The following is a 12,639-nucleotide window of genomic DNA, read 5'->3' as shown; positions in this document are numbered from 1 at the left end:
CTATTTTATGCTACTGGTACATGGCAGACTAGACAGAATAGGCCTGGGAACTGGCTGCAGGACAGAGAGGGTATATATCACTACCAACTCAGAGTTTTCAAGTATTTTGCAGATATGTGCATTATAGTACAACAGAAAAAGGTTTTCTAAATAAATGATCTGCACTGGTAAAAGTCAAAGCAATGCATACTACTGGAAGTTTAGGGCTGCCAGTAATCAAAAAAAAAACCTGAAATATGAAGATAGGGCTGAGTACAGCATTATAACATTTTTTAATAATCGCCTTGCAGAAATGTCATCTATTAAAGATTACTTACTGATGCACACTGTCTCACCTAATAACCGTCACACAACTTTACTATTAATTTTCAAAACAATAACTCAGGCTGCTCCAGTACTTAAACAGTTACTTTATGTTTTTTTGAATATGTCAGGGTAATTGATGTACATTAAAAATAGCAGGGGAAAAAATGATCAAAACAGAGCATTTACATATGCATATTGACACAAAAACAGAGGAGGAGGAAATTCAAACCTCTTCATTTTTAAGCCTGTGTGAAAAGAAAAAGGACAGCTCCCAACATGGGGGGGAGGGTGGTTTTTTTGTGGGGAGTGTGTTTTCGTGGTGGGTTTTGTTTGTTTGGGTGTTTCAGTTTGGGTTTTTTGTTTGATTGATTTGTTTGGGTTTTTTTCTTTTTCAAGGTTAAACCTACTGACTTTCTCACAGGCCCTCCTGACTACTCATACACAGAACTACAAAATCCTTTCACTGACTTGATACGCAACATTAAATTCCTGTGGTATATCAGATACAATTAAATCAAATATTTTTGAATCTTTTTTTCAAATTAAACTTAGTGACATTTTCCCCTAAAAATCTAGTGCCTTTAGAACCAGTAGCCAGGTGCTTGGCTAAAGGCACACAGAATGTTGTAATGTCTCCATCATGTTTTCCCATATGCAAAATGAAGTATTTTCAGTAGAGTCCAAATTATCTTGCATCTTTCCTGAAAAATTTACTTGGGTGACTTTTATGCCAGATAACAAAGACATTAGGAGAGATCATCAGCTAAGAACCCGAAGGTAGAAAAAGATTAGAAACATGGTATCAAAAATAAAATTTAGACCAGAAGATGTTTGAAGTGAGGGGAGAGAGACCCAGGCCTCAAAGAACCCTACACTGGAGAAATAAACACAAGAAAGACAGTAGATGAGTATGAAGTCCTTCTAAAATACATCTTAGAACATTTAGCAATTAAACAAAAGTCTTTAGAATTATTTTCTAAATGTGGTTAAAATTAATAACATTCTACAAAAATCTTTTCAGAGAAGCTGCATATAGAGGATACTCTTTTCAATTGATGGATTAATTAGTCATGTGGCCTTAGAACTGAATGAGTCATAGGGCTGCTAATGAGATGAGAAGAGGAAGCCTGACCTCCAAGTCAAGAGTTCAACCAGTTCTTAAGAGCACTCTCCAGCTGTGCCCTAGATTGAAGGCACAGCTAACAGTCCAGGGACAACACTGGCTTTCCTGTTGGTGGAGTCACTGAAAGGTCTAACTAAAGCTACTTACAGAGGAAATCTCTGCCTGAGACACAGAACACAAACATAACCTTTCTGCAGCAGCATCCCCCACTATGGCTCTCCCAGTCCCAACTACCTGGGAGAAAGAAGAAAAGGTGGTCAAGACCATCACCTGACATGGTCTGCAAGCACAAGCTGGAGTGACCTCCTTTTAATGCAGAGCCTCACTCTTTGAAAGGGTTCCCCACTGACAATGGTAGCCAGAAAGAAGGCTGAAAATTCCTACTATCAGCAGCATGGACCCTTTAATCATCATTAGGTTCCAGTCCTTGATGCATTAGGGTCAAGCTGTTTACTGATGTGACTTTGCACTTGCCAATTTGCTCTAATTTAGGCAAGTCTCCCAAAATGCACAGGCTGTCAATCTCTCCTCAAATAAAACACTGTCACCAGTGAAAACCTTCATGGTCTAGTCACAGGAGATGTAATACACCTCACGTCAGGGGTGTAGTTTTCATAGACTGTATAGACAGATGCCTACTTATTGTTCACATTTACTCTTTTAAAAAGGAATGGAAAAGAATAAACAAAATCCAGACTTGTGTTGTGCCAGTCTGCCTGCACACTGTGAAGAAGCCCAGTGCTAGCCAGACCAATAGGAAAGTCAGTAGGAGGCAAAGCACAGGAGAATACAATATGGTACAGCAGGATGATACATGAAAGAAAAATTGAGGAGAGTGAGATAGAGCAAAGTATGCTGCAGAAGAGGACAAACAGATGAGTAAACACAGGGGGAAGCCAGAGGGCAAGGAAAAAAAGATAAGAAAGAAACAAGTAGGAAGTTAAAGACAAAAGACATTAAGGGAAATAACATATCACAGATGGGGGGATGGGGGAAAATTAAAAATATAGAAACAGAAGAAAGATATACACAGGAAACCTTCCTGCCAGAAAATACTTCTTATCAAGCTCAGACAAGAAATACTGTCAAAATTAGAGCTGAATCAAGTGTGGTAAGTTCAGATCACCTGCAACTTCTGAAGGCAGATGAAAGAAACAACATTAAAATATGATGTAGTGAGCTTATGAGCTTATTTCATCCCTGAGCACACTGCCCCTGTTCTGCAGTAACAGAAAAATAATTCCTCTGGTTCAATAATAGTTTCACGCACCTACTTGTGGAAGAACTGGACCCACTTGTGAAAGAACAATAACTGATTAGGGACTAATTATTATGTAGAACTCAGGATCAAGTTCAATACCTGTTTTTAAAGTTCTATGCAGTATAGAAAAGCATGGGAGAACTACTCCCTTTAAAGTATAGAAAAGATGATCCCTTCCTCCTGCGTCTTCTTGCACACACCACAGACACAGATCAAGGTGTTTTAGACAAAGGATCAGATAAATTTTCCCACAGAACACCAGATTGTAACACCTGGCAAGTGGTCACACACAATCCAGTCTGAATTTAAGTCTGCACTTCTGCTTTGTTTGAAATGCATTGGTTTTTAATCACCCAGTACCAACACATCGTTCTTGAGAGAGAATAAGGATAACCATGAGTGCACTGCACAAGAAGACAGCTGTAGTGCACCCTCTGCTCTCAGAGAATGGCCAAAAGGCAAAACAGAAATCTAAGCTTGTCTGCTCAGAAGATCAAAAACTCTAACAATGAAAGGGACTCCTATCCTGCAACAGTGATTACCATCTGCTTAATTTAGTCACTGATATCTGAAGAAACCTTGACTTGCTTCCTTAAGTTATTGTAAGCATCTGATATAGCATGATGCTGGCTCTGTCACAAAAACTTCAATAACCACAGCTTGCACATCAGCAAAGATGAGTGACCAACACAGAAACACAGAGTTATCCCATCCTCACACTTAGCTTGCACTGTCAGTTTTCTATAAACAGTCTACTGTTCCAAAAATAAGGGTGTGGAAGCTTCTCACATCTATCTTAAGATATCTAAGATTAAAAATTGACTCATATTCAAGAATAACAACAGAAGATAATAATAACAACAAAAATAGTAACAATAAGAATAACAATATTCAAAATACACCCTATTTTTTTAAAAAGCGTAAATATGCATACATTTGCTTTGTTATTTCACTAAAGACACATCTACTTGTTTCTTAAAATGTTTGTTATACTTTTGGTTAATTTGTGCTAAAATTTCTTTTGCCATTACTACTGCAACATATCACTGACTTTGTGTTGATTAGACACCACATTTTGAAAGATTCATGAGAAAGTAAAACCAGTGCTCATTCTCAGCCCAAACAGCAGTCGGGTGGTTGACACAGGGTCAGTGCTTCACTGGTTCAGTCACAGATGAAGACAGACTCAGAAATTTTATCTCAGGTCTCGTGGACACACCATCATACAGAAACTGTCTTCTACCATCCCATCACAAAGAAAAATCAAAACCTGTTCTACACATACACCTTTGGACTGATGTTGCCATTGCAGACTCCCTGAAGTCATAAAGAAGGAACACTTTGACTGCTCAGATTCTCATATATGCAAGCAGTCTTCTACTAGCCCAAGCAAAACTGGTGAAGTTTCCATTTCTAGTTCCCACTTACCATTGTTCCACTGGTTTTTGCCCTCTTGTACCATTGCTTCATCTCTCTATAGGTGACTACAAATTATGTATATTTTGTATTTGTCAAACGAAAATACACAGCTATAAATATTTAATTTTTCAGTTTACAAACAAACAAAAAAAGAGACAGTTCAGTTAGCTGATGGAAAGCAATTAATCTATTCAACTCAATGAAGCAACATTGATTTACTCCCCGAGAACCAAGCCACACGCAAACTAAAATTTCTAAAGCTGAACTTTCAGGGTTTACATAATAAGGACGTGAAGGCACTGGAGCCAGACCATGCTCCTGCTCCTCACTCTGGGCCCTCCCAACAAGGCACTAAATGATACAAGTGCTGCAATCTGTATGGTGTCGATGGTGCCTCTGTCCAGAGAGGAAAGCAGGGACAAAAGGCTGAGGGGCTGATAGGACCCAACATCTGGGCTGGAAGGAGAGAGGAGATCATCTCATTTCCCTCAGCTTTTGAACTTGGATCAAAGCCAGAATGGGGTACAGTCTCCTTGCAAGATCAAACTGGCAGTGTGGGGCTCAAGGAGGACAAACTTGTCTACATGCAGGGGATTAGAATCCTATCAGACTTGTAAGATTTAATATTGATTTTTAAGGTTTGGCCTGGTTTTTAGACCAATATCACAAAGGATCTGAACATTATTCGACAGAATAACCCTTACTTCCACTATAAAACAACTGATAGCCCTCTATCTCAAATATAGATCTGTACATACACCTCAAGTATCAGGAAATGCATGCTCAAGCAAGCCTGGAGATTTCTAACTCAGGTCATCTTCGATATTCCCTCACAATACTCTTGAATCCACACTGCAAGTTCAACCAAGTGGGTCCACACCAGGAAAAATGTCAGGGAAACAGCAGAGGAAGAGATGCGAACCCAGAGCGCTGGTTAGCGTATTCCATTATTCAGAACCTTGGTTGTAAGAAAAGCCAATTTTGCTCATTCCAGAACTACTTATTTAATTAGATCAGGTACACAGGATGTGTCTATGTGTTCTCTTATTGGGCTTAAAGCTGTCCCAGTACCTGGAAGTACACTGTCAGGATAAATTCTGTTCTTCGAGCAAACTTAACAGAATTGCTTAACATCAGTATAAACAGGATTCAAATTTAAACAGGAATTTGAGAGAATTCCAAGTAAACTTCATATACATATAATTTGGGGTCTTCAAGACCCTGTCAACTTAAAATGGATAAGGATCTTTTACCAAAAAAAGAAAAAAAGTAATTTTGTTCAGACTAACCTGGCCACATTACACAAATAAAAGGAAAAACCATCAGGGATGAAAAATGCCCATTTCTTTCTAAATAATAGTGCATTGTAGAATTAGGTCAGAAATAATAAATGTTTTTAGTGTTAATTTTGTTTAGGCTAACATGTATTTCAAAATTATTAGCCTCTGACACAAGTGACTGCTTTATGAAATTAGAAATGCTTTATGAAATTAGTTATTAGTGGATATCTTGGTGGATTGACAGCTATTGAGATTTGAGGCCTGAACTTTGCAGGGGAAGAAAAACAAACAAGCAAAAAAAAAGGGATGAGGGGAAGATAAAGACTGATCGTTGGCTACACAGCTGCATAAATCACTCCTTACATTGCCCTGAATTATTCTGTCTTTTGCCAGCATTTTTTACTGTCCACATTTGCTTAATCTTGATGAACTTTAGAAACAAAAAAATATATAAAATGGGTCATATGCTCAGAATAATTTTTGGAAAATAAACAAGCTTGCACACCACAAATTACACAAACATGTTCATAAATAGAAGATCTCATATCAACTCTGTTTTCCAGGTAAATTAATTCAAAATAACCTACTTACTGTTATCCAAGTCTTTATTTTGTGAACAAACCTCCCCTGCCCCTCAAAGTCACATGCAGATTTTGAGTGCACAGAACAACATGCACTCCACTATTTCAATATGGTGTTTAATATAAACAACCAAATTATGAAATGTAATTCACAATATTACCCTTCAGTATGATAGCCTTTATAGGTTTTAATAACAAAATAAAATTAATTTTCAGGATATATTTTCAAGCACAATGCTTGTATACTATTTTCAATCTAAGAAATACATCTTCACACACTACTTCATGCAGTACCACCCCTTTTCTGAAAGATCACATTGATGTTCCTATCACTTTAAAATGTATTAATGTAAAATTTCCCACCATGCTCTCATTAAAAACTAAAATATTTAGTAAAATAAACAACTAAATAACACCACCAAAAATCATAAACAGACAAGTATACTGGACAGGCAGTAAAACTTCAGAAGGACTGAAGTGTCAGAAACACAATAACAACTAGTAGACATACTTAATATAAGCAATAGAAATTCAAATTAAAGTTTTTATACCACACAAATATACATACAGGTGCAGCATAATATTAATGTACATTCCCCTCCAAAAAAATGGCACTGCTGAAAAATCTTATTTTTAACGCATGACCTAAGGGAACACATTAAAATTGGGGTGGGGGGGGAGACAGGGCGGGGAGGGGTGCACAAGCAAAGCAATTCCGTATACACATTTTATTTTGAAGCATCACTATATACCAATTTGGGTTTTTTTACTAAAATTATCTATACAAAATACAGGCTCAAATACTAGCAGTTAATCATGACCATCAAGTTAATAGTATAGTAAGCAAATATAAAAGACTGAAAAGTACTTACCAAATTATGATTAGTTGAATTAGAATCATCTTCTGGGAATGGGATGTAAACAGCTAAGGCCACACAATTGGCAAATATAGACAGTAGTATAAATATGTCAAATGGTCTGGAAAAATCTCATTAAGGAATTCATGAATTATGAGTATCTATAAACTTTTAAGTCCAATTCTCCTTTCAGCATCAACGGTTGTAACAAGTCTTACTTTTAAGGCAATCTTTTGACTGATAACTGTGACAAACACTTCATCACCTTTAGTTGTACTGCTGTACCGTATTATTTTCCATCACAATGATCTTTCAACATCCTCTTCATTTTGAAAAAAGAGAAAATTATTACTCTTGCTGCCACAGAGCACTTTAAATTCCAGAGATGAATATAATTATACACTCTTAAATCAATACGTGGGTCATCATGATGGGTAAGGAATACTTATCAAGCTGTTCTGTCCTCATATCCTCACATAGGTCTCATTAATATTAACAGCAATTTGTTTGTCCAAAGGAGGAAAATTATTTGGGATCGAGTTTACAGCAGGATATGAGAAGGATTCCCAGCAAATCACAACTGTTCTCCTGTGTGAGAGCTACAAAGCTGCACACAGAACACAGGAAAATTCTGAGCCCCTCTTCATGTTCCTGGCAGCTGAAATCCCAAGCAGTTTTGCTTTGACCAGGACAGATGAAAGTTTAGGTAAGCAGACAGGGAAACAGAATATCATTACTGGCTGAGCAGCCATGCACACTGAGAGGCTTTCGCACCAACAACAGCGTGAATTGCAGCTACCCTTCTATAACATATCTGGACAACAGCAGTTGAAACCCGGAGATACCTTTTGCCTTCCAGAAGGAAAAATATTTCTTGAAATTCATATATAAAATTCATCCTTCATTTTAACATTTAAACATTTAACATTTTCATTTCCCAATTTTCTTGTAACTACAGACATGGAGGTACCCAAACAAACCCATTCATGGAAGTTGGGAAAGGGAGTATTTTGGAATTTAACTATGATTTTTGACACCCTTTCCTCAAGTCAATGCAAAACTTCCTGATAAATGTCCATAAGAGTCCCACAAAAGGCTGAAGGAAGAGTACTGAATATACTCAAGAGCATATTTTTATCATTTATAATACTTTTCCTACAAAAAAAAAAAAAAAAGGCAGCTAGTACAAAGCCCATATGCCCCTTAAGACCTGTTAAATTTTGTTTGTTGACATAAAAAAAGTTTGTCACCTCAGGGGCTGAGTTTACATCCACAAAGTGTATCAACATAAACAGCTGCTATGTTGTGTACAAAATAAAGTTACAACACACATTCTCCAGACTGAAAAGAGTAACCATACCAGCGAGAAACTGACAACCTTGTTTTAAGATGCAGTGCTACTGGAACAAGCTCTGCCCTGAGTTATTCCATTCTAGATCCATAGTAATTTCATTTAATTGACCTTAGCCAAGTAGAGGCCAATTTACTTAAATGAGCTGGACTTTCACCAGTTTAAATTAAAGAAAATTCTGTTTCACTATATTTAATTGGCAATTGAATTATGTTCAAATAATTTAAAAAAAAAAAAAGCCCTATAAATGAGTAACAGTTCCTATTGCCAGGTTGGCTGTTCTGTTTAAAATAACAAAATGAGTTTTACTTCAGTAGTCTACTCTCTTGAACAGCTGTTTCCCACTACAGGGATGTTGCCATGGCTAACAGGCAAACATTTTTCTCTTCGTACCTCAACAAAACTATTTTCTATTTCAAGCCTTTTCTTGAGAATTAAATAATATACCAAATCAACATGCTATCAGTTCTGACAAAGAAACCCACATGCTTGTAATTCATAATCACTGAACTAAAGATAAAATAATCCTGCCCAGCATACAAGCCACCATGAATCCAGGCCAGTATATCTGATCGCCTATCTACACACGTACATGCTTCCAAATATGTTTAGTAGTAGATCTATGTTGTAAATATTCCAAATATTAACATATTTCAGACACTTGTATATATTTACAGTCCTTATCTTAACTAAAAATCTTCCCTTCTTTAGTACTTGAAAAATATTTTTTTAAAAAAAGATTTCTACATCTGACTCATTTTCCCTAATGACAACACTCCAAATTGCAATATGGAAGACACAGATTTGACATCTTAGGTCATCTCCCAATTAACCCTGCTTGATGCATTCTTATCCAGTCAACCTTATTTGGAAGGGCAACAAATGCACTACAAAGATGGGAATAGAACATAAACTGCTGGAATAGAACATAAACTTGTAACTTCAAAAAATTCTGAATGTGTTCCCCTCATCTACCCTAAGAAAAAGGGAACAGCTGTAAGCTCTTTTGACTTTGAGTTACTTCAGTAAAATTATATTCTATGTCATTATGACACAAATTAAGAGGCTATCTTTAACAGCAATTTAAGCAAAACTAACTACCACCAACATTAATGACAGTTACCCAGAGTTGCAGGTGAACTGAGGCTGTGATGCTCCAAGAGTTGCTGTAAAACAATCCCCTTGATACATTCAGAAAACACAAGGAACAAGCGGTAAAAAAGGAAACTGTATCAAAGGATACTTCCATTCTACTAGACTAATGCAGGCTCTTCGTATGGGGTTGTTGAGGGATAAACAGAAAAGGGCACGGGGTGGCCGACTATTAGATGTGTTACCCTGTTTTTTGCTCTTGGCATATTGCTGGCGTTTTCTTTGGGACAGAGATCCTACAGGCTGGGCTGTGGTGGTACTCATGTTTTGGGCAGCCTTTGCTTGTCTAGCAGCATCAATTGCAGCTTGCCAAGATAGAACAGTTTGCTTGGATGGTGCTGAACTGTTTGACTGAATAGCTGGTCCGTCACCAGGGAGAGGAATTCTGGTGCTACTTGCATAGTTCGCCTCTATGAGACAAAAGAAAAAAAAGTATTTGGTTATAATGTTTTATGTTAAAGTGTGTCACAATATATCTGACAGATATTTTAAAACCTCTTGGCAGTGGGGTTCTTCCACTCAATATACTACAGAGCAAAAGTGTATGCACATGTATGTGACTGAACAGCAGCAAAAAATGCTCAGGAACCAGTATGATAACTTCCAGTTTAATGCATACATCAAGACACAAACACTTCACATTTTGAATCTTCCACTTAACTGCATTTTCTCCTAACTGGATGGCAGCTTTCCTGTCACCATGTTTGTCCAATAAAAAATAGCTACTCCTCAAGATCAATTCTGCTGTAGAACTTTGTAGCTGTTTAACATTCTTGCACATTGTTCAATTAAGAATAACCAACAAGGGGGGAGTGAGATAAGTCCTGTAAGCAAGTTAAAGCTTGTCCTATCCTGCATTTTCAAAGAATTCTCTACTGATAAACACGTTCGTAAAGTACTGGTATCTTTCACACTAGAAATTACAACCGGGAAACCACTGTAAAGGGACGGGGTTTGGTTTTGCCTCTTCACAAGGATTTAAAAAATAGACTTCACCTTCCACATAATGACAAAGTCCCCTCTATCGAGATGACAGCAAAGGCGGCAAAAAAACACCTCCCCGCAAGGATCTCTCCTCGCGAGCTCTTTGACTAGAGCAACAGAGTCTACTCCTACATGCACCTGTAGGAAGGAGAGACTCCTGAGCGAGATTCCGAACTTGAAGATGCCTGGGTGGGGGGATTAAAAAAAAGAAAAATGCAGGAAAGGCACCATATACACAACATACGTGCCGAGAATTCGGGCTGGCGGGCGGGATGACTGCGAAACGGATCTACCGAGGCAGGAGGGGAAAACCGCTCCCCAGCGATCGCTGCTTGTCGAGCGGGGGAGAAGCACAAGCAGCAGCCCCCGCTCTGCCACACGGGGGGAACGAGAAAGACGCGAGAGCCGCGACCGCGCGTGGGTGCGCACGAGCCCGGCCGCCGCTTCCCGCTCCGCTCGCGCCCCTGCTTGCGCGGGGGGCGGCAGCGCGCGCCGGGGGCGCGGGGCGGCGGGAGCCCTAAGATGGCTCCCCGGGATGGCGGCGGGGGGGACACGGCCTCGGCGCTGGGCAGCGGGCGGTGCACCCACGGCCGGGAGCCGCGGGGGCAGGGCCGCCTCGGGGCGGGTGACACCGGGGCAAAGGTGGGAATTTCATCTCCAACATTTTTCCAGAGCATCCCTGCTCCCCCCCCCCGCTTTTTTCCCCCAGATAAAAAAGCAACAGCACAGCCATCTCGCCCGCCATCCGCCTGCCCTTTGGGATGCTATGAAACGTAGCTGGGCGCAAATAAACCACCCACCTATCTATCTACCTATCTACCCATCGTCTTTTAAAATCGATACTTGGAAACAAAGCCCGGGTGCCTGCTTTCCCCGGGGGAGCACCACAAACTTACTGCTAATTTGAGGAGGCAGGAATCATTTACAAACAACACTGGGGGATATGGAAGCGGCCGCCGCGGGGGATTAACGCTGAGGCGCCCCGGCAGGGCAGGGGGCCGAGCACATCGCACCCCCGCCCGGCCCTAACCCGTCGCTGCCCTCCCGCTCCGGCGCGGGGAAGCCGCATCTCCAGGCAGGTTTATTCACAATTACACCAATAAGAGGGAAACACAGACCAAGCCGTGTCCTCCCCCAGCGCAGCCAGCTGATATTAATGGCCTCGGGGCAAAAGACAGACAGGCATAAACCCGCTCCCATGTTGGTCACATGCCGAGGGCAGCACCTTATCTCGCCTTCACCTCTTCCTCTGCCCTTCCCATTCCCTCCTCGAACCCAACCGCTCATCCTTTCCCCATCCCAAAACCACCCTATCCTCAACCCTTTCCCTAATCCCCCCAATCTCCGACTCCCAAATCCCTAATAAATCCTCCCCCGCTCTCCCGTCCTCTCAATCCCGGGCACGCCGCTGCCCTTGGTGGGCACTCCGGCTCTTACCTTCTGGGTGCCGCTCCGGCTGCTGCTGCTGCTGGTGCATTTTTCTCACTTTCTCCAGTGTGTGAGAGGAAAACGGAAAAAAAAAAAAAAAAAGGGCAGAGACTCCCCCCACCCCAAGCCAGGTGTGCGCTGCCCCCTGCGCTCCCCGCTATCCGACCCCCATGGTAGTGACTAGCGACGTGCGAGGGGCTGCTGCTGCTCCTCCTCCTGCTGATGCTTCACCGCTGCCAAATCCCTCAGAGTTTGGGCCAACATGACACTCACATCCGGGTGACACGGGATCTCTCCATCCCTAGCAACCCGGCTGCTGCTGCTGCCGCCTGCTCCTCAATCCCCCTCCTGCTGCTGCTGCTGCCTGCTCCTCAATCCCCCTCCTCCTGCTGCCTGCTCCTCCTCAGTCCCCCTCCTCCTGCTGCTGCCGCCTGCCCCTCAGTCCCCCTCCTCCTGCTTGCCGCTGCCACGGGGTTAACTCCCTCGCTGCTGCCACCGCCACCTGCTGCTGCCGCGCGGCCGCGCCGGGCGGGGGCGCGGAGCCGCTCTCTAATCGCCTGGAGCTCCGGCAGCCGCAAATAGAGCTGCTGCCGCCGCCGCTTTAACCCCTTCGCCGCCGCGCAGTAGCTCCCACGGGCTGCCCCCGCCACCCGTCCTGCCGCACGGTCGCCGGGTTCCGGCCGAGGCGCCGTTCCGTCCGGCCGCCCGGGGCCGCGCAGCGCCCCGCGTACCCCGCCTGTCCTCAGCCCCGTCCCGTCCGACTCGCTGCCCCACACGGCAGGTGCCGGTGTAACGCCCGGGACACCACCGAGACCTGAGCGGCTTTTAGCCTCTCCCCCTCCACGCACTCCGCGACCCTCGCTATTGACAACTCAGGCCATACCGACCCGGGACGAC

The 12,639-nt window shown here is 42.0% G+C and overlaps 1 protein-coding gene across 1 annotated transcript in view; it reads right to left on the bottom strand.

Moving 5' to 3' along the window:
- The window catches only part of CACNA1D (calcium voltage-gated channel subunit alpha1 D), a gene marked incomplete at its 3' end in the record, with an annotated part of 171,437 nt that extends 159,352 nt beyond the window's left edge, over positions 1-12,085 (bottom strand). The window contains exons 1-3 of the mRNA XM_080350654.1: positions 11,752-12,085; positions 9,422-9,740; positions 6,843-6,948 (exon numbers count right to left, since the gene is read on the bottom strand). Coding sequence (XP_080206780.1) covers positions 6,843-6,948; positions 9,422-9,740; positions 11,752-11,791 — 465 coding nt within the window. The 5' untranslated portion in view covers positions 11,792-12,085. The remainder of the gene's footprint in view (positions 1-6,842; positions 6,949-9,421; positions 9,741-11,751) is intronic.
- Between the last annotated feature and the right edge of the window lie 554 nt (positions 12,086-12,639).

This window comes from Nesoenas mayeri, assembly GCF_963082525.1.
Source record: "Nesoenas mayeri genome assembly, chromosome: 10".
Taxonomy (NCBI): domain Eukaryota; kingdom Metazoa; phylum Chordata; class Aves; order Columbiformes; family Columbidae; genus Nesoenas; species Nesoenas mayeri.
This window is presented reverse-complemented; position numbering and strand designations above follow the sequence as displayed.